This window comes from Haliotis asinina, chromosome 8, assembly GCF_037392515.1.
Source record: "Haliotis asinina isolate JCU_RB_2024 chromosome 8, JCU_Hal_asi_v2, whole genome shotgun sequence".
Taxonomy (NCBI): Eukaryota; Metazoa; Mollusca; class Gastropoda; order Lepetellida; family Haliotidae; genus Haliotis; species Haliotis asinina.
Genome location: NC_090287.1, coordinates 17,199,534 through 17,223,822, shown reverse-complemented (window position 1 = coordinate 17,223,822; position 24,289 = coordinate 17,199,534). Strand labels below are relative to the sequence as shown.

The 24,289-nt window shown below is 40.7% G+C and overlaps 1 protein-coding gene across 1 annotated transcript in view; it reads right to left on the bottom strand.

Annotated features, from left to right (window-relative positions):
- The window catches only part of LOC137293750 (uncharacterized), a 92,077-nt gene extending 69,021 nt beyond the window's left edge, over positions 1-23,056 (bottom strand). The window contains exon 1 of the mRNA XM_067824463.1: positions 22,355-23,056. Within this exon, the coding sequence (XP_067680564.1) occupies positions 22,355-22,373 (19 nt within the window). The 5' untranslated portion in view covers positions 22,374-23,056. The remainder of the gene's footprint in view (positions 1-22,354) is intronic.
- Positions 23,057-24,289: the final 1,233 nt, after the last annotated feature.

Genomic DNA, 24,289 nt, shown 5'->3' with positions numbered 1-24,289 from the left:
TTTCTCTGTTATAATCGCTTTTCATCGTTTAATTGTTCTAAAACGGATTACATCCGTTTGTCATGGAGGTCTCCAATGCCGCGTTACCATGCAATATACAGTAGGTTGTTGGGTGTAGGCAAGCATCAACGCCACGTTCATATTGAAATCTCTATCGTGTGTTTAATGTCATCTCGCGGGTGCTACTTTGAAGTTGTCGAAATCACCAGATACAAGTTAATAACGTGTTGATACACTGGCGCATGATAAAAGCTATATGTTTCCATGTGAAAGACTACACAGTCTAGAGCATCATATTAATGGAAACCAATGGTAAAGAGCGTCATGCAATCACACTTCACAACAGAACTGGCAATTGTCCAGGTTTGCTCTGGCAGATACAGGCCAGAATCTCTGTCTTTACGGGAGTGCTGTAAGCTGGAACAAGACATTTTGGAAAATACAAATATGCTGTTTTCAGATGCATATAACACCATCGTCTGAAAATGCAACAATTCGTAAGACGCATGTAAGCTTTATTAACTTTGCATCGAGCTGAAAGTGAAAGGTTGAAATTGCGTAGGTTACTTGACCCTACCACCCCCATCCCCCCACGCTCTCTCTCTCTCTCTCCCTCTCTCTTGCTCACGCACGCATTTATGTATATAAAACCAAAGTTCAAAGGGAGTAAACATAATCTAATAAATTTAATTTAAACAAGAAAACCCCACAAAACGTGTTACACCAACGCTTCAGCAAGGTTAAGTTTGCATAATGCATTCATAAAAGTGTCTCATTATACAAACACACAGAAAAGTAGCATTTACAAATTAGCAAGTTGACAATACCAGTTTACAAAACAGTCATGTTGACTCGTCACTGGCAGTAATAGCACAGAGATCTTAAAGCCACCAGACAGTTTGGCTAGTCAAATGAGCAAGACTTGGTGCATGTCGGAATCAGTGAATAGCTCATGAATACATCAACAACAAAAAATATCCAGTGTAAACGATTAATGCGCATTGTTTGACATGAAGGGGAAGTTAGCTCCTGGGAAATCGGAGTCGTTCATTGCATTATAGCTTTCACTGCTGTGATGTCCTTTGGAGTGCAGTGTTACGCTAAGATCAAGGTGTGTAGGTGACAAACGAGGTGCACTTATTCCTTTGATTTCTAATTCGATACAATTAGTCGCTATGTAGTTGTTAGCACAAGAAAGCATGTCAGTTTAACATGAACTAGACGTGAATTTCTTGTTTCGCTTTCAATTAATCAGTTGAAATGAAATTACAGACTTTCAAATAGACTGAAGACAATGATGGTATCAGAAAACCATTTGTGCCCATTGTATTCAGTGTACACAAGCCGCTCTGAATAATTCCAATCAGATATCGCGTATTGCTCTTGCCAGAGATACAAAGCACCTTTGGTTCAACACTGCCAATGAGCCATTTCTACTGTTGTAGTAAGAGTTAGTCTGGGTTTTGACTGATTTACAGGTTGTTGGCGGCCTCTACATTTCCTTCAGTTTGTGTACCGACGCTGAGTGGTCCCTGTAGATGCATTCAGCTTTATAAACTGCCCCGTCGATATGAACAAGCCTTTTCATCATCCTGATGGACAGTCTACGGCTCTTTGGAGAGGAGAGAGCAAGCATTTCTGTCGTCAAGAGCAATATATTAAATAAACCAGAAATACAAGTGCATTATAGTCAGACACAAGATTACCAACTGATTTCAGTTGAGTGAATGGCCGAACATCGTTTTCAGATGACTGCCCCCAAGGGTGTACTGCGGTTACAATGCACTCTTGGCAATGATTTTAGGATGCAACCGACACTAATGAACCACGAATACCACAGGTTCGGCGTGCTTGAAGTAAACTTGTGTTTAATACGTGGTGCATGTATGAATTAAAGATGATTTAAGCTTACGAAATACTGGTTCCAAACGGTCTTTAAGGAGGTTGCGAATGATTGGTACAGTTATTGGAAACAGATTCCAGCGTGTTTGAAATAGGTCTATATTATCTTGTTCAAGATCTTTTCTAAGAGCATATATGAAATCAGGTACAGTATGAAAAGTGGCATTTACAAACACTATTCGAACCCGAGTAGTTCTAATTGTGTTTCTTGGTTTCAGCACCCCAACCACGCTGGAGAGTGTCAGTGAAGTTGCGTGTTACGTCATTTCCGGTTTCCCCGTAATGCGAGACTGACAGGTGGTGAAATATATTTAGACTAGCTATTCGGACCACGAAGGCGTTTATGCCGTGGAAAGGTATATGTTTTTATTTATGGATTTTATTCAAGGTAACATTGACTTGTTTCATATATTCAGTAGGAGGTTGACACTTGCACACTTTTAGCGCCCTCATGTACAAAAACAGGAATATGTACTTTAGTAATGATACTTACAGCAGAGTCTACATATCTGTGAACATAAATATATATGTGAAGTACAGTCTTTGCTTATAATGAGAAATGCTGAATTTGGGTTTTATCAAGATATTTTTTGTAACGGTATACAGGATCAGGCCTGCTTACAAAGTCATCAAAATCAGATACACTCCAAACACTATCATTTCACTTCCGCCAAAAATTGTCATGAAAGTGATTTAACTTTAAAATATGCGATACATTTGTGTTCCACTGCCTGGAAAATATGAATTACGTGTATCATCTCTATGAACAAATGGATCTGAGCTTGATTAACCTTTCAAATACAAAAAAACGCCAGCATAAACTTCAGTGACCTTTAATACTAATGGCTGTTTTACAAATGTATTTAGATTATATTGAAAGGCTACTCAAAATATCATCAAACACAAAACGTTAAAAACAAACTCGAAATATCAAAGCGTAAACAGACACGTGATCGGAAATTCCCATTCACAACCGTTATCGACCTGACATCGATAGGCCATTAAAAGCAATCAAACATTGTTTGCCGAATGCAGTATGACTAAATATAAACTAAAGTACCGCCTACTTGTACGGCAGATGTGATGGATAGTTGTGAATGGTCACTGCGTGAAAGTGTCTATTCGCTTGATGTTATCATTGGCGAGAGAGCCAGGTGTAATCAAGTAGGTGTTATCTTGTATAGACAATCATGAGGGGGTGGCTCTCTAGATAAAGTCCTGGCTTTACGAGTGAGGGTGGATCTATATCTGTGTGTGGTTACCATTAGTGGTAGATTAGTTGATCTGGCCTCACGATGTGCTTTGGAAGGATATATAACTTAACACATATATTCTGAGACGGTGCACGTTTTTTTCTAGACACTGGGAAAAGGGAAAAGATTTTGTAGGACAAGCTTCAAACACTTTACACCTTTTGTCAACAGACCGATTGTTTGCATTTGAGAAAACTGGACAAGGCATTTGAAAACACTTTAATTGCTGGGTTTGGTTGTTGTTTAACGGCGCATTCAGCAATATTCCAACTATATGACATATGAGTGAGTGAGTTGAGTTTTACGACGCACTCAGCAATATTCCAGCTATATGGCGGCGATCTGTTAATATTCGAGTCTGGACCAGACAATCCAGTGATCAACACCATCTACGAAATTTACGCAATTGGGATAGGATGACGAACCAGTTAGTCGCCTCTTACGACAAGCAAGGGTCACTGAAAACCAATTCTAACTCGGATCTTCTCGGGGCTGAAATCATTTTAAGTGAGGGTACTCTTTTTATCAGGTATTATTGAATGTGAAATGTATTGTATATTTTTACGACAGTTGAAACACCACAGAAATGCACCTTATAAGAATAAGTTATATTAGCAAAAGAAGCATGCATTCAATGTCTGAAAAATATTTTCGAATTTGTAGTTGTTTTACATTGTTGTATCAGAGTTCCACATGACGGGGCTAACATCCTCCAACAGCCGATGTTCATGTGTGTTTTAGGGCGGTGGGGGAACCTACTCGTCACGCCAAAGGCGAAATGTCTGAAGGCAATTTGTGATGTCCCCGCCGTAATATTGCTTGAATATTGCTGGAAACGGCGTAAAACCATACTCACTCACTCGTATGTGTTTTAAGAAGATAAGCAGAGTTGGTAGATTTTTATGAATGTTTCTCATAGGACACAGCTAGCTCTCGTATAGTTATAGTAAAGATAATCTCATATGTGATGGCACTGCTGAGTACCCGTACTGCCTGCAGCAATATAATATCAGAGAGTCAGTATTAAATATTGCATTAAAGGTTGGTGTAGTTACAACACATTTTGAAGTGGATATAGATTTATAATAATCCTAACAGTCGAACTATTTTGATCTTGAGTAGGGTGAGCCAATATGCTTGTAGCGATATTCCAGCAATGTTCACACATTGTGCCCATGTGAGGAATCGAACTCGGCCCTTCGGCGTGACGAGTTAGACCATTGTGCTACCTTTCCACCCCTATTTTGATCTTTGCCTTTAAACAGACAGAACTGTCCCACGAAGAAGGAGTGCTGAAGCAAAGAGGTGGTCAGGCTCTTTCACTTGCTTGATGCATGTCAACATTTGCGATTAGACTTATGCCCATTGCGCGAATCACTGGTTTGGTTGTTCCACTTACGGTTATTTACAAATCACCGCCAAGTAGCTGTAACGTTAAACAACCAGCCGACTAGCAGAAGACAGACAGGAATGCTAGCCTTTTAATGATACGCTACGAACAGCAGGTCACTGGACACCGTGTTAAGGACAGCTATGGACAGTTGATATCTATAATGCATTGTCTGACATACCGCATGGTAGCGTACACCAGACGAGAGAAAAGGGTGCATTTCTTGGTTACCATAACAACAAGGTATTCTTATCTAGCTTCACCAAAACAAGAGTACACTGTCCACTCTGCTTCAAGCCTCGCACCGGGTCATGTTGGTGACAATGACTACTGTGAATCTTTAACTGAAACACAATAGCTATAATCGATTCTTCTCCACAGTAAGTAAATACAAGCTACGCGATGAGCGGGACTAATCCATAATTTACTTTGAAATTAATGAACGCAGGTATCAAATGAAAGCCTTTATTCTCTTGTTTAATGTGTCATGTTCAAACCGGATAAGGTCTTATAAGTTCAAAGGCCGGTGAAAATCAATAAAGATTGGTGTGCATGTTAGGACATAAACAGTATTTGTATCCGATATCTGTACACAAATGTTCTGGGACATGTATATGTACTGTATATCAAACTGATATACATTGTATTTCAAACTGATTTAACAAAGTCACAATAATACAACGATGTATGTTTTAAGATTTAAGTTTGGTGAAGATTCACATTAAAAATTCATTGAAATGAAATGAATTAAACTAACATTAAATCAATAATAAATGTCTTAAATGAAAAAAATATCAGATAAATGGTAATTAAGTGATGTTTGACAGATCCAGCAATAGTAGTGAATGTTGAACCTAACCCAAGCTGCACCATGAGGAATAATCGATTGCGACCCTTTCACAGAACCATTACATCTCAAGATGGAACATGCCATGCGTTCAAATTACTGCGAGTTTGCGCTGTCATACTTGCAGTCGGAAGTGTATGACAGCCTGACAGGGACAACTACCATGGTGACAGGCCAGGCAATCGATCGCGGAATCGTTGTTTTCATAGAGACAGGCGCGATTCATGTTTCCGGATACTTGATTTGGAGAGTCTCATGAATATTCACGAGGTCATCTCCAAACCAGATTGGCTTTGAAGTAAATTCTCCATGAGGGAGTTTAGACTCAAGAGATATTCATTTCGTACACGTGGAAGACATTGAACAGTATTCTATCACACGGTCATGACTAATGGAAGCAATTTACAAATATGTTAAGCGAAATGAATCCTACATAAAACGCTTCTAATCTCAAACAGCAACAAACTGAAAAGGCCAAAAATAAAAACAAAATCAACAAAAATCTTCTTACCCCCTCCCCCCCCCATGCCACTTAACGCGCACACGCACGCACGTACGCACGCAAGCACGCACACACACAAATCGAGAAGATGAGTCTCAATTCAGCAGACTGGAGCCGTGTGATGTCTGCCGCAAATGAAGTTGGTGTTGATGAAGTTGTTGACAGAGCAGATGTTATGGGGAAAAAACACAGCCAAAAATCAAATCAGTTTAAACAAAACACCATGTTGTATAGTGAACAGTGTTTACATTTGACATAATGATATTACACTTGACCTCAAAGTAGTTTTTGACAGTGTTTCAGTGCTTTCAAGGAGAGTGGCATTTTGTCCTCGGTTGTATAGAATTCCATATTTTTTTTCTATTATATACTAGATTTAAAACGGACATACACTGTCTTGTCAATATTTCACTGTCATGAAGCACTTCCTTGTAACACTTCATCGAGTGGCATCTTAGAAGTTGGAAAGTACAATATAGAGACGTTTTATGGATAACAGCTTCGTTATTTCGTAAGTGCGACGTTCCGATACAGATCCTGTACCGTTGCCATGCGTACTGGACAATTGTTCAAGAATCTGTATCGAAACATCGTACTAACGAAACAAAGAAGTTGTTATTTTCGATATTGTAAAATCTCGCTATTTTAACACTCTGATCAACTGTATGAAGCGGCCATAAAATGACCAGGGTCAATCACAGCCGTCAGTCGATGAACGAAAATGCCAGTCCACAACGTCCTGACCCTGCTACCGAAAGGGAATCACCACCTGCTGATAAGTCTCTGCCAATCCGTATATGCGATTATATCACACTATCCATGTGTACTACGTACTCATCGTTACATTAGTTACATTAGTTTCTATATAAGCCCCGTGACGCACAAATATCGTATTACTGATGTAGAAAATAGACACCGGATTAAAACCGATTCATGACCACAATACACTGACTGACCACAAACACGATGATTTTATCATAATTCTAGGTAATACCGAAGGAAAGTGATTTTGAGTCGGCAATGCAATACCAGCTTAACACGCCCATGTAGTACTCCTGTTTGTCAAATAATGGGAAACAACAGAAAACGAAATATCATGCTCTCTTTACAATTAATGAAGCAATTATAGCCGTATTGGGTTATGCATATCACTATGGAGTCGTTCCGGATAATCAGCGACGTGAAATTGTTACGCTGGGGAAGAAAAAAATTGAAACTGTTAAAATACCTCAAAGAGCAGGGTGCGCGTGAGGGTGTGAGGGTGACCCTACATCACTATAGCTTCATTACTTCAGGAAATATTAATATCACACCAGCATCAAACGCAGGAATCAAACCCGGACTATTGTCTGTCGGCAGGAACGGGCGCTTTGGCCAGTGAGCTACGTCAGCGTTCTCTCTCTCTGTTTCTCTCTCTGTCTCTCTCTCTCTCTGTGTTAGGCCGTGCTGTTTTATTAATGGTTTTCTAATTATTCCCAGTGGCAAACTTATCTTCAGCGCAACAAATAGATAAACCCAGTCAAATATCCGTATGATATGTTTTCAATGCCCGGAGATTCAATGGAAAGGTGATCTTCCAATTTTACTACTATGTGTAGTTTCTCCATTTAGGGTAAGCAGTAGAAACTGGTCACATACATACATACATACATACATACATACATACATACATACATACATACATACATACATACATACATACATACATACATACATACATACATACATACATACATACATACATACATACATACATACATACATACACACACACACACACATAAATAAATAAATAAATAAATAAATAAATAAAACAACACATTTTTCCATAATGATTTATAGGGGCTCAGCATTACATGTGCTTGATGACAGACGAGCATCAAATGTGAAGACATGACACCATGTCTTTGGTGGATGAAGCCTGCAGACTTGTCCGTGTAGCAAGCCGCCGGCCGGTCCCCGCTGGACGGCGTGGCATACATGTGGTCAAGCATCTGGCCCTGCCACCTGTTACCAACAATCAGCGCGTAACTGTATCATGACAAATAATCGAATCTGATCGCGATCCTTTACTGATCGATTGTGTACGTTGAAGAAACCTCGCTGACAAATCTTAGAGGCGGGTGCACAATTGCCACAACAAGCACTCAGTCTCGAGAAGGAATTCATCAGTAACATGTTTGTTAGGAAGAACGTCACTCCAGCGCCAGCAAAACCAGTTCCTTTAACAACGTTAGCGTCGCCTCATGGCTGTTTCTTCGCGTGTCGGGGCGTAAAAATGCCGAGCTTCTGGTCAAAGGAGGGAGAGACGGGGTTAATTTTCTTGGACTTGATTTGGGCGGAGTGCTCAGTGGACATCTCTTAAAGGGGGAGCAGTAATCAGAGAGACGCGCGACGGAATTGGCGTCTCCGCTCCGCATTTATTGCTGTATGTCTGAGCAGAGATGAAGGGATGAACACTGCCTGATTAGACTACCGTCTAGATTAGAGCATCTTTTAAATAATTAGGCACGAACTGGGGCAAGAATACGCTCTACAGGCTGTAGTTTTGCTTTATAACAGGTTGTGTCTGATAACAACGGGTAATGTAATTTTTTCGTGTAGTTTCTACAGTTGTATTTGGTTCGCGTAAGAGGACACAAGTTGTATGCGGTTGAAACGATTTTATTTTTGCTCTTTAAATTTTCGAAACCCTTGCGGAAATCCAGGAGCTGTGCATGCTGTGTGTACGGTAGCAATGTGGTCTTGCAATTATGGGAGAAACAGAACAATACTGAGACTCCATTGTCAGTCAGTCTTTATAGATTCATGGAACATGCGGCACTGCGAGTTATCTGATTCCATACGACGAATGGGGAGACATCAGTGTCTAAATATAGCGAGAAGGAATCACTAACTACATAGGCCTTCAGAATTCGACCGACCGCAGAATTACACGGGAGCCATCTCGGGTGCAGATGTCGGTGGTAAATATTTAATACACGCTGAGAATCTTGAAGACTGAGTGAAGACGAGGACGGATTGAATGAGTGTGTGGGTTTAGTTTGCAACCGAACTCAAACCGAATATACCGAATTGCAGCCGAATATTCCAGCTTTATGACAGCGGTCTATAAATAATCGAGTCTAGACCAGACACACCCGAGTTCAATAGCATGAACATAGATCTACGCGGTTAGGATGACACGACAGGTGTCAACCAAGTAAGCGAGCCTGACCACCCGATCCCTTTAGTCTCCTCTTATGACAAGCATGTATTACCGAAGATAAATTCTAACCCTGATCTTCGCCTTAAGGAAGGTGTGCTAGTTAATTAAATGTCTTTTTCAAGATGCAGCATGTGAATGAATTCGTGAAAATGTGACATACAGTTCAAAGATATAGAGCCGTGTCAGCAATAACATTACATCTCTTCAGTGTGTGTTGGACCTAAACATAAGAGACTGGGTGAGTTTAGTTTTATGCCTTACTAGGCATTATTCCAGCTGTTTGGCGTCGGTTTGTAAATAACCGAGTCTGGACCAGACACAAGCCAATCCAGTGATCAACGGCATGAGCATCGATGAAAGGGAACAAGGATACAGTGTTACTCCCATCCCAAGAGACACAGTGAAGCTGACAATCATACACAGTACATTACCATTAATATACAATGTCCACCCGCGTTATTTGACACAGATACACCAGACCGCTAACTATTTAAAAAGGTCGTGGCAGATACCCGGTGTTAGCAAGGGTTGAAGGAGTTCAGTTTTACGCCGCTCTCAGCATAATTCAAGGTTGATAACGGCAGTCCGAAAATAGTCGAGTCTGGACCAGACAATCCAGTGATCAACATCATGAGCACCGATCTGCGTAATTAGGAACCGATGACCTATGTGAACCAAGTCAGCGAGCCTGATCACACGATCCGGTTGCTCGCCCTTTACGACAAACATAGTCGCCTTTTGTGGCAAGCATGAATTGCTACCCCGGATCGTCACGGGTCTATTTGCGAAGAGGCTAAAAACTGATGAACCCAACTTACTAACTGCTAATTATTCTTTGCAAGGTTGGTTCCCCCACCTAGTGTTCATCGATGAGCGTAGTGTTTGATGGAGGTCCTGTATCCTATGGCATTTAACCGTTTTATTACCGTCAAAAGGAGAGACCTGTTTTCATTGATAACCTTAATGAGAGGACATGATACGGGAACATGACATGCCACTTGGCAGTTACTTCCGTCACGGAAAACGAAGTCAGAGAGTTCTAGTATTGGCCTCCGCAGACAAACAAATACACAACCACAACTGGGTAACTTGAAAATCATTTCATTACCGTTAACAATAAGCATCAGCGATGATTATCTGTTAATCCGAGTAGAAAGCTCGCTTTCGTAATAGGATTGGAAATGTTAAAAATATGTTGATTCCTGTTGCTGAAAAAACATTGCATTGGAAATACCAAACATGGCGGCCTGGTCATGAGCGTCTGGTCAGAAAGGTCATGTGGTCATGTCTTACAGAAGGCCAGTCCTCGGACCAAGATCTGTCCGACTCGCTTGCGTACCGACGTCATCAAAGTCACACAGTTGGCAGAGTTCAACCTGTCCACAATGAGCGTCCTTTCGCTAGTGCTACACAGAGTCAGCCTACTTACCCATCTTAGAAACGGTATGGACAATAAAACGGAGTTCAAAGAAAGCGCTGCTTCGGTAGCGCCATCTTGAAATCTAAAACGCGAATGACGCAGGAATCGAAATGAGATACATGACACTTCACGACGCAGGATATTGAATTAATTTACTTCATTTAACTGTTATTTAACCCATGACGAATGAATGACTCTCGATTCATGAAAGATTAAATATACTAATGTTGATGAAGATATCTGATGCTATTGTAAAGACAATAATATGCACACTCATTTTCTGACCCCGAACGCAAATAAGACTCTTTGGGAACTGATACAAATTTTCTGACCCCGATTGCAAATAAGACTGTTTGGGAACTGATACAAATTTTCTGACCCCGATTACAAATAAGACTGTTTGGAAACTGGTATAAATTGAGTAAAGAAGATATTGCCAGAAAAAAAAACAACATGGCAACGGAAACGTTTCTATTTGTTCCAGAACGAATCAAGGAAAATACTTCCTTCCCTGCAGCACTGGTATTTGCATCATTAAAAAAGGACAAAAACTCACATTATCAGTCTGAAAACGAGAGCAAATTAGACCTTTCTATTTGTCCCTGAAAATACGAAATTCTTTTGGTTCTTGATGGTTATTTTAGATTGACCCGTGACACGAGTCATGTTTCAGTCACACCCGAAGATGGTAGAACAATGGTTCATCAGCATTGAGCAACGCAATGCAGCTGTCAGCTTTGCTCCTGAAGAATACAGTTAGGAAGAATACAATTGGGAAGAATAAATTAGGAAGAATAAATTAGGAAGAATGCAATTAGGCTAAGTGAGTGAATAAGTGAGAGATCAGCTTTGAGCATCCAGCCATGCCTGTACACATATACGCTCACACGCAGGCACACACGCACTCACACAGTATCCATTACATAAGTGCTTATTCAGTTGTTTGTGGAGGTCACGATATGCAGCCGTCGATATTTACTTGTTGAAGCAGGGCCGTCTTGAATAGGAATAATTCTGACTGTGGCATACAACACCGTTTCAAGTCCATGTTTGGTATGAAGAACCCATTAACAGTGTCCTTTATATTAAATAGTGGTTTCTAGTCTCTGCGTTGGGTCGATCAAGGCACCACAATTTGCTGTATCGAGTTACGTTCCTCAGACAGGAACATGTGACTGGTGACGGGAATCCCATTTCGCCCAGATTCCGCTTCTGTATTTGCGAACAGTACTCGTGGGTTATACTTGCATCTCTTCCGGTCGTCATCACGCTTCAAGTTAAAACACCCTCATATTATTGCAATACTGCAGGCAGCATTCAACTTTCTCGGGCGCTGGAGAGCCTAGTGCCTAAGGCGTTCGCTCGTCACGCCAAAAACCCGGGTTCGATTTCCCACATAAGCACTATATGTGAAGTCCATTTCAGGTATCACTCACATGGTATTGCTGGAATATTGTTAAAAGTGGCGTAAAACCAAACTCACTCACTCACGCGCCTGTATGAACGTTTTCCATTGGCATCATGTATTCCAGTGCGACGTGTTTGTATTGGCAATTTGTTGTTGTTGGGCGGGGCTATAGCCTAGTGGATAAAGCGTTCTCTCGTCACACCAAAGATCCGGGTTCGATTCCAACATGAATATATTCTGTGATGTCCATTTCTGGTGTCCCCAGCCGTGATCTGAAAGTATCCCCAAACCAAATGCAAAAGGTCAGATGGACCCACAATACTGTCTAAATGTACAGCGTTGCAACCTATCGGGCTTTCACGACACAATTGGCTTGCTATGCGCCTGAGATTTTATTATAGATACGTATAGAATGTTTATCAATCAGTTGTGGTAATGTTTTGACCGCAACTTCAACGACCTTCAGAACGTGCTTCACCGTTGCAACACATGGGTATAATGTGTGAAGCCCGTATCTGGTGTCCCCTGCCGTAGAACATTGCTAAACGCGGCATAAAACTAAATCCACTCACTCACCCACGCTTTATGACTGCGTGCATCTGAAAACAGCGACGCAGAGCATTGTACTGGGTTTCACTACAGTACAAAAAAGACATCAATTGAACCATCCGGCAGAGATGTCACTATAAGTGCATTTTTCTAAAGCCTGTCTATTTATGGTATTGATTGACAGAGTGAATAACGGTTGGTTGAATGAAGCAGTTTTGAAAGTAAGGAGGCGGAAAAATGCTGAATGGATGTGGATGAGCTTACTTTAGCATTAATCACAAAACCATCGTTCTACGGACTGAGGAATGCATTGTCATCGGAGATAATTGTGTGTCCTTATGCACTGAAGTAGAAAAGCTGCCTTTAGGTTTCATTACCCATACTACTTTACAGTTGTTGGTGTGAAAATAAGAAACATTTTGACTTAATTTATTGAACAAAAACATAGTATCGAAGCGTGTGGAAAGAATTGAAAAGCTTTTCAGGTGAAACAATAAAAAGAACAGTTTTGCAAATACTTATTTTAACAATAAGAAACACTTTTGTTTTTGCATTTTTACAGCCGCGCTCATCCATACTACGGCGTTGTGACATTAGACTCGAAATAGGGAGTGTGAGGGAGTATGTTTTTACGCCGCTGTTAGCGATATTCCAGGAAAAAATCACGCACTAGCTAGAAATGGGCTTCACACATTGTACACATGTGAGGAATCGAACCCGGGTCTTCGGCGTAACGAGCGAACGGTTTGACAACTTGGCTACCCTACTGACCCAATTGTACCTGGGTCTGACAATACAGTGAATGACATTGTAAGCACCGCTTGATGGGTTTACGGTGATCCGTGCTGACCACACAAATCGTTCGATATGCAGTTTGTGCTTGTACATTGTCAAACCCGGAATTCTCGGGGTTGGTTGTGGGTAACCTGTTGAATACGTGAGACAGGCATAGGCTTTGCTGGGGTCAATTCAAACCTGGAATTCTCGTGGTTAGGAGAGGATAGACCATTATGAATAAGTGAGATAGGCATGACAGATGAGTCACAGAATATACATTCATGCGGTATCCGGAGTCACAACTGGTCAATGTTTTAATGGTCTCCCAATTCGTGTGTGGACCTCACCATAACTGTATGACTTTGAATATCAACATAACAAGGAAAAGGGTAAGTTCTCGATCGATTTAGCAAAGCCGAACTCCTATCAACTAGAAGTAAAAGATTGTGCAGTTTCCTTGTTCAAATGAAACTTTGTCAGCGGTTTCTATTGATTCAGAAAGGACTGCAACTCTTTCGACTGTAAAAAGAAACCTCTGCGAAAAAGACGAATCATTATGAATCATTCCGACTATACTATGAGCATGTTTACATTTATAAATCACTATTGAATAGAGATGATACCATGTGTAGGTATGGTTTCAAACGGATGATCGTATCCTGCCTCGCCAAAGGCTACCGTACCCTGCCCTACCGAAGGCTACCGTATCCTGCCTCACTGAAGGCTACCGTATCGTGCCTCACCGATAGCTACCGTAACCTGTCTCACCGATAGATACCGTATCCTGTATCACCGATGGATACCGTTCCCTGCCTCACCGATGGCTAACGTCACAAACACATGTCGAGCCTTGTGTACTGTTCACCAAAGGCTACCGTACCCTGCCCTACCGAAGGCTACCGTATCCTGCCTCACCGATGGCTACCGTACCCTGCATCACAGAAGGCTACCGTATCGTGCCTCGCCGATGGCTACCGTACCCTGCCTTACCGACAGCTACCGTACCTTGCCTCACCAAAGGCTACCGTATCCTGCCTCACCGATGGATACCTTTCCCTGCCTCACCGATGGCTAACGTCACAAACACATGTCGAGCCTTGTGTACTGTTCACCTGAAATGGCAATTTTGCCTCAAGAAAATGACGAGGATATCGTCCCGACTCTTCAAGGGCGGAAAGAACATCTCACCAGACTGCATCAGACCAGTATATTATCTACATTCTACTATGATTAATAGCTTGAATCGTCTTTCAGCTGGAAGGCTATTTCGATCTGAGTTGGGCTAAGAACAAGTCTGTTGCACCGACTGGGTTCAGGTCGTAATATGGAGATGTGCATGGAGATTGGTGTGTGTTTTGCCAGCACATCTCTACCGAAGGCTTGTCACGTACTTTCCTGCACTAAATTGCTATACTGGAGGACAGGCCAGAAGAAACACTCAGTTAATTTAACAGATTCTGCAAGTCAAAATATGTTCAGTCACCGAAACTATTTTAGAAGAAACTGTCTGCACGGCTTCTTGGTTTGATTTTAATGATATTTATTAATCAAACCAGCTTAAACATCCGCTAATGTGTATGTTAGACATCTCCAGTTTAAAAATCAATAAATCATTTTTCATATTATTTTTGAACATAATAGGTTGCAAATTCCTTTTTCACCTGTCCACGTTGAACTGACGTATATGAAACGAAATTTTGGTCATATGAACCAGGTGGTGGGATCAGCAATTTCATGCATGTGAATATAATAATTATGCTTAAAATTATGACGGTAGGTGAGTCCGTTCGTCAGTGTTGGGCAGCGTGCCATCGTTGAAATGTTACATGCAGTAAATCAAGCATGAAATAGTTAGTACATTATGTGATTATTTCTTTTTTTTATTATAATGAAATCCCTAAAACCAATTGGTGTTTGTAAAATCTATTTTTGCGATGTGGCGTCATCATTCCCATAATTTCGTCACAAACTTTGTCTCGCAGGCGAGGGTGAATTAAAACACATTCCAAATGGATATCTGTAACCAGAGCGATCTGTCATTGAGACGGTATGCATAAGATGAGTCGAGCACTTGTGGAAGTGCCCTATGTTACAGTCATGCAGACACCCGGTGCTCATGGAAAGTGTATACCATGTTGTATCTGATGTCACACCACGTATCACAAAACGTACTCTGAGATCCAATGCCAGTGTAATTTAGCACAGCTTCAGTCATATTTGCAGTCATATCTGCGCGGCGTCCGGAGAAGTATTTTAGCTGGTCCATACAAGCTGAAAGGTTCAGACCTACCTGATATAACGGGGCAATAAGGAAAATCTGAATATTTTTTTCTCTTTGTCAAAAGATCTGTTTGGTGGTTTAGTGTGGCATGGCCAGTGCAGAAAAGGTAGTACAGCAGCCTAATGTGATATGCAAAGACTGAATATTGCAATTCTTGACCTTTACCATCCGCAAAACGAACAAGGGCCATGCAATATTGTCTTACGAAGGACGCCTTTATGGTGATCAAATTAACCAGACGTCATGCTGAGCCAATGTCAACATTGTGACGTCCGTGGACAGGGTTGAAAGTACAGCCCATAATCCAATGCTGTGCATTTGTGCTAGCCCAACAATGTCAAAGGAGAAGATTAATTAGATGTCAAACAACTACGGAACTGCAATAACATGGAAATACCATGAGGTCTGGCAGTACAGATATGTTGTACGTGGAGGAACAGAAACTCCAGTGCCATTCCATGCCGCGGTGGTTGTACTGTAAACATGATGAGTACCATCTAAGCGCAGTTCAGATGGGTGGTGACAAGAGTAACTGCCATTGATTGATGGGAAGATTAGCTGACTGACCAGTGAGAAGGACAAAAGACCACAGGTGTGCTAAGCTGGCGAAGAGTGGTCACATCACGTTCTGCAAGAGGTTCCAATCCTACACGCCAATCCTGCATGTCGACGTCATGGTAAAATTGCCCGGTTTGGTAAATAATGGGGTTGAATCCCTTATTATTAGCACCTGTCAGGGTCGGTGTTGAATAATTTGTTAGGATGGTGGCGAAAGTTGTTTTTAAGTAGATAGGTTCACCGTTCACTTGGGAAGATTTAGCCAATTCCATTTTGCTGGTATCCATGGGAACAGTTCTCATATACATTATCCTTTGAGCAGAAAAATAACCTATGCACTTTACGACAGTACTTCATCATATCAACTATTTCCATGGACACAATGTATTCTAACCTCGATGTGATATAACATATTGCTGGACCAGAGAAATGGCGATACATCTGTAATTTCCGCTTCGGAAAAATCCATTTACGATTAAAACTATGACACAAACATTCTCGGCCTTGATTAAATTCATCGTACGGATAAAACGGATTTATGGACTGGGGAATGGAAATGTATGAAGAATACTAAACAGTCATCACCCACAATGTGTTTGTTTCCCAAATAAGAAGCTCAAATAAAAGGTGTGTGACAATATGTCTATATTTACGCTATTGCGCCATCAGCGCATCAGCTATTTTCATGACCTTTACCTGAGGTGATGGCAGATGTTGTATTCTACACAATGAAGTCACGTTAAGTTAGACATTTGTGACTTGGACAACATATAGGTATTCGTAGTGTTTGATAAGCAGGGTTCGTCAAGGCGTCACAAGTCGTACTGTTGTTTGGCTTTAATATTCAAGGTGCTTGTTCAGTAGTTTCTGTAGGTGTCAGCATAGGATTATATGTTTGTTGTTTAAATAGTCACTGAAAATATTCCATCTAAACGACGGAGGTCTGGAAATAATCGAGTCTGGATCAGACAATCCTGTCAACGACAGCTTGGGCAGCATCGATCTGCGTAACCGGGATACAATGAGATGGATCAACCAAGCCAGCGAGACTGGCAACCGGATCCCTTCAATCATCGCTTAAGACAAGCATTGGTTGCTGAAGACCGATTCTAACCAAGTTCTTCATCGGTTAAAACATCACTGTTCTGGATACAAGGCAATAAGGTGTGATGACATAAACTGGCGCCATTGACGTTTTAATCGAGATTGAACTGTCACATTACATAAGGAACTGTGGTTTAGGTGTCTAGGAGGATGTTCATTTTATTATTGTGGAACTGACTGGGGAAGAGAATTCCGATTAGTAGCACTCACCAGCGTGGCTGTCTCTAGTGAAATGTCACAGCTCGTGTGTGCCCAAGGCAACTTTTTATGAAACCATCTCGTCTTGGGAAAACTAATGATGGAGAAAAAACTCTTTGCTGCTCTGGGGTCCAATTATACTGTACTAGGTTTCTCCATACATACGGAAACAGCTGTTTAAAAGGCTCATCTTGAGGAACCTCACATTCTCATACGTCAGGGGTCTTGTGTACGGCTACCTCACTGGTAAAGACATCTTTTGAAAGTCTTATGATTGGTACGAGTGATAAAATGGTCTTTCTTACTTGAAAACCGTCAAGACATTTTAACGAGAAGTGCTTATGAAAGCAAGAAAACAAGATGTGTTTTATGAGGATATAAAAAAAACCAACACATTAAATTCAACACATACAGCAGTCAATAAATGTTGAAGTGTTTGAAGTGTCTTGTCAAAAAGAGATTGGTTTATATTTTCATTTGAAAACGTGCCATTAAAAACGGACCATTATTGATGAGAGTATTTACCTGAATTGGATATCTGTATAAACCGAAGACTTAAATATCAATATGCATCATTGGTGAAGGAAGTTGGTTGGTTGTTTTTAAACGCCGCACTCATCCATGCCCATGGTATATTGCGAAGGTCTGTAACTAATCGAGTCTGGGCCAGACAACCCAGTGTTCAACATCATGAGCATCGATCTACACAATTGGGATACGTTGACATGTGTCATCCAAGTCAGCGAGCCTAACCACTCGATCCAGTTAGTCGCTTCCGAAGACCAGTTCTATGATGAAAGTATTTACCTGAGAAGGGATCACTATATAAACATACTTATAACTCAATTGTTTACATACACCACGCATGATTAAGTATTTGCCTGAGACGGATAATCTTATATATCTCCAATTCCAGTAGTAATATACACCACTGAGTCTGAACCTGTTCATCTGAGAGGGACAAATGTACAAAACTATATAAAAATTACAGTAGTTCTATTTTACGCTTGGATTGTGGGACAGCCTGGTGGTCAAACCGTTGCTCATTGCGCGGACAGAACGAGTTCGGTTACCCATATGTTTACAGTGTGCAAAACTGTATTCGTTCTGGCTGCCATCTTGGTGGAACATGTCAAAAACCCATTGTCTGATGTGACTTGAGGTACCAGTATTCCATGCTTGACACATAAGCCAACTGATGACTTAATTATCGAATCTTGGTTCGACTTCCTACAGAGGCACAATTAGTGCAGTCTATTCCTGCTATTCCCGACGTTCATCTATAACGCGTCATGTTCTGACGTTTAGCTATGACATTCATCTGCAGCGCGTCATGCTCTTCTGGCGTTCAGCCATGACGTTCATCTACAGCCCGTCTCGCTCTTCTGACATTGTTATGACGTTCATCTACAACTTCACTCTCTTCTAACGTTCAGCCATGACGTTCTTCTACAGTGCGTCTCGTTCATCTGACGTTCAACCATGACGTTCTTCTACAGTGCGTCTCGTTCATATGACGTTCAGGAATGACGTTCTTCTAGAGCGCGTCTCGTTCATCTGACGTTCAGCCATCTGACGTACATCATGTCAAGCTGTTCTGACGCTAATCTACAACGTGTCACGCTGTTCTGACGTTTAGCTATGAAGTGCGATTTCATCTACGTGTTGAGCTCATATGAATTTCAGCTATGACTTTCATCACGCTTTTTAATGTTTCTTTACAGTGTGACTGTTTGTTGTCAAACTCACCGCTCAGCAATATGTGACGGCGGTCTGTATATAACCGAGTACTGACCACAACTGAACAAACACCCACCAACAATATAAACTTTACACATTATCTATGACAAATACAAAGCGATTTGCTATTGTTCGATAAGTAAAAACAGTAAGTATTCCGAACACTTAAAACACACGCAATATTAATTTGCAAAGAAGTTCAACCCACAAATCACGATGTCAGAAAATATACATCATACATGCAATGTTATCAGTTTTATATTACACATCAACTATATTTTAGTTATATGACTCGCGAACAATACGCTACAAAACTGTGATCAACTCTGATTGCTGGAAGGACATTGGCTTGTACTATTTGACCCCTAAGAGCATGGTCCCCCGAAAGGTGCCTCAAGCAGTATCTGCATCTGATGACATAAACCCCAACACCACGTGAGTCATTAACTGTATGCAGCGTGCCGCCCATCAATAGATGACACATTGTATCAGCGAGGCTCTGCTTCCGGTTAGAAGAAACCTCTTCCTCCTGTAACTGGCCAAAACTGACATTGTACGTTGGATATCATGCTCATTGACATATTCGTAGCGAACACTATTTACAACGATAACCATTGAAGAGAGGGGTCATTGATACACACACTGGAAGCTGATGTTTCTTTGTTTATTGGTCAATGTCATTCTCGGTCGACTTTAATCGACTAGATCCGAATTGCTTCTTACAGTTCATGATGGCCATGACGTCTTTATATGTCAATACTGACTGACATTCACAAGGGATATTTGGGCTCCATTTGCCCAGACCAGGCGTACGCAAAATACACGAAGAAAGACACATTGTACAACCAGTGCCATAAACAGAACAGGTCACGCAAAACGTCACACACATCTTTGAGAAAGTAGGACGGTCGTTATCCTAATTTGTTGTGGTTGGGGATACAGTGTATTTAAATAACCAGTTTTTGTTTTATGTATGAGTTTGTGCATGGTCGTAAGCCAACGTCTGAGGACAGGTCTTAAACCAGGCAAGCATACATGCCTCGTTTTCGAGTTTTGAGAATTTGAAGATGAGATTCCCTAATACAAGATAATATGAAAGGATGCTTCCAGTCTTAAGGTAAGGACACGAACCACGGTTTCAATTACACTAATTTCTGTATCATTGTACAGAATAATTGGTATCCCTCGTCGGGGGAGATGTCCTCCGTCTAACTGGAAACGTATCCATGGAAATAAAGTTATGCACTTATCGTGTTTTTATATCCATTGTCTACAAAGCAAACACGGGTCTCTAGATAAGATAAATACAGTTTCTTCTGCACCAGCTAAGCAGAACTCGACAGTGCACAACAAAGACTACCAGAGACAGCTGAGTGTGTATAAGAAGGGAAATATCAATCGGACGTCATATATAAAGAGTCTCTAGGGCTACTGACGTCTAGGCTGTGGCAATGTGTAATGGTTTGAAACAGGTCTCCAGCGAGAAGACCCTCACTACCAGTAAGCTCTGAAGCAGTTGTCAGGGCAGGCCAAGGTACCATTTCAAAATGTGTAATTGGCCCATGGGATGCAGTTACGTTTAAAGGCTTGGGATCCTGCATAATCTGACGATAGACAGGTGAGGTAAACGCACATGGCGACCGATGGATATTAGCTTAGATATATTATGATATACACAAGGTGGCACAAGACTAAGGCAGAGACGCAGTTTGTGATCACAAGCGATAACAAGCCTGTAATCACCTTTGCTGGTACAGTTTCATGTTTTTATTTAGTTAAACTTCAATCGCAATACCTGTTTCACAGGCAACATATAAATTGTAAGACTGTCATCAAAGGACAGCCAAAAACCAACCAGAACAAGCAAATCTAAGTACTTTTTCAGGAGCATTATCAGATGTCTTCGAGAATGGGCGATCTCTTCCTTCTCTTACGCCTGTTATCATTAAACCTGTGTTAAAAAGATTTTAATGACCAAGAGTGGTAACGTGCATTAGACATATCAACAACGGAATAGACTTAGGAGACTCTGACATGACGTTGCACGCAAAGGAGAATTGACGTTTCGAGTACCTTGATGGTTTATTTGATTAAAATAAGAATCATAGTCATTGTTGCCAACACGACATTTTGCCCTGTGTTGATGCCCTCAGTTACTCATTAATCAGTCACCACTGGTTTGTCAACAAACATAAGCACATCTTCATTTTGAAGCAAAATATTTGCCTGAAATACATAATGCACTCATACACTAACTCGCTGTGAAAGATGTTTGTTTTCTTTCTCATAAATTGCAGATTACATAGAACCGCGCGAATGATGTACGTTTTTTCTGCCCGTCTACGTGTCCCTCTGGCTGTGTTTGAGTGTATCTGCACAAACGTTTCAATTAGCAAATATACCAAATATATCCTATTATGTAAACGTCTTCATCCCAAGTAATATATGAAGAAAACATCCAGTTTGAAACACAATTAAAATTTTTGATCGAGAAAAAATGCGCCAAAAACTTTTAAACGATAACTATTTTTCAACTGTTTTCGAAATTTCTTTACACTGACTACAAAATAAACTCGAAAAGAAAAATTATACAGTTAAGACATTGTTAAGATATGGTTTAAAAAATAACACAACATATTCGTCGACCTTTCGTACTTTCAATGGAACGACAATACTGGCTTAATAATGCGCATTAGTGAAATCTTACTTGCTTGTAATACGGATGAGCCTCGCCTTATATTGATAATCAATAACGAACAAATAGAATTCTAATGCTCTGTCAATCCAGCGTCAGCGGCTTCGTGCCATTGCAACCCCATTAATTTCAAAATCTATGGCATTTGATATACAGATTCGATAACACCGGTTTGGGGGTAAACTGATACACGCGTACATTGATCATGCAATAGGTGTTTGTTTGGTCTTTAAATCTTGGCTTATATGCATTATCTGCGATAATTTAGTCATGTAATTGGATTGATATCAACTCGATATAAGGTCTTGGTATATATGCTTTACATGATATAAAATCTGAAATACATCACAAATATATATCTAATATCAGATGAACGATATGCAGCTTTCAAAAATCTATTGTTGCATATGTTCATCACAGTATGAAAGGGAAACATTTCATAGACAATTTTAAATTCCCATTCTTGTTATAAATCTTCATCATATAACGATATTGGAAGAAGATGTTAGCAACATAACTCACCTGCAGCTGACATACTCATGTTTGCGGGAAATCCAAGAATCACTAGGAAAGAAATCCCATAACTCGATGACAAATGCTCTTACGGATGGAGAATGTTCCCTAGTCACCAAGGTCCTAATCACAAGAAGCACACCGCTCTCATAGTCATGTGTCGGATAACACTCGTTGACGGTGAATGGAATCTTCCAATATGTTCCAGTTTTACGGCCAATATGCGCAGCACCTTTTGTCAAATTTCTAACTGAATCATCAAAAATGTGATTGCAAAAGCTTCAAGTGTATTTGGCGAAACTAATTGTCTCAAGACTGCCAACTCTGATCACCTGGGCTTCTAGGCCTGGCTAGCAAATCAACAGGTGAGCTAAATTTATTCCAGGTGACTTTTGGAATCTGCAGACTGCTGTACGTATGTTACTGCAGCCTATTGCTTAGCCGCGATTCTTGCAGGTAACTCTGCCGTCAAGGAAGGCTTGAAAGAATCATTAGAAACGGGAAGGTTCCATTGTGACACCACGAGTAGACGACAGAACGACAGCGCGCCGCGCAGGGAGCAGTCGAGCCCGACGTATTGATCATTACACCTCCCACACGAAGTCCATACCAGCTAAACAGGGGCTGTTGATCTTATACAGCATTTCTGTTGTCTTTGCCCAATTAATGCAAATTTGCTAGTGACAGAATTCGACTTCATCGTGAAGACCTAACAATGGACATTTCATTGCAGACGGATCGATTAAATCAGCTTGGCTGGATTACACGCTGAAACAGACGTATACGTTGCCCATCCTGAACTTGCCAGGATGGATTCTTCCAAAGTTGTGGATATATCAAGTATGGCATGAATATATCAAGCATTTAATCTTTTGATATGGGTAGTGAGTGATGTTGAAGAAGGACCTCCCAGAGGCATAAGCTGTAACTCGAGACAAGCATCTTTGTAAGGAGATCACTCATCGAACAAATAACAGAGCTGAGGACACTCCTTGAAGTCATATATGTGGTATTAAGGCAACACAAGGTGCCAGTCAGAGCTATAGCGTCATATGACGTAACATGGATAAGGGGGGCACATCCCATCATGTCCGCAGTCTTCAATTACCCAAGAAGACCGATTTTCACTTGGTAAGCTTTATTTAGATAATGGACAAGGTCAACAGTTCTGAATGAACACATTCCAAGCCATGAAGAGAATTTCGTAAGCGGGATTGGTCCAGTAAAGGTCTTGAACTTTGATAAATGGTTCTTTGTGCAACATTTGAGAGGATCGAAATGGTTTCTTTTAATGTTATTGACTTTTGTCGATATCTACTCAGTTCTCACTTGCAATTCCTCGAACCTTTGCCATCGTTAAGGACATACGTAGTGCTCAATAGATAATATGAACATACAATTAGGGGACAGCTTAAGACTTACAACAAAACATAATTCCTGAAATTTTGGACGGCATCACTAACATTTGACAAATAATTCATATGCTTTAACTTACTGTTTACCTTTTGTGCCCAGTGGAAACGGCAATTGGAAAAAACTGAAATTGATAACTGGACTATTTTGGCGTTTAATATTCTTATTATTTATAGAGTCTGCAAAATGTCCTTTGATAAAAAGTATGTATTTCTGGGAATGTGCAGTCCCTTGATAACATCTCTGGCTGTCATGGACTCACTTGTCATCTTCAAACAGATGTTGTGCAAAAATGGATCGAGCAGCTTCTTAAATCACAACGTCGGATTCATTACTCAGGGTGTGAGTAATTGTACAGTTTTGCCTTTGTATCATGTGTAATGTTTTACATCCTGCCCTGCTCATTCATAACAGTCACCATTGCAAAATAAATGAAAAGAGCATTGTTTCTTATTTGATTTCAACTCTTTTACCTCGTAAGTAAACCTTGCGAGTTGCAACGTATAAATGTAAATGTTTATTTACAGCTAC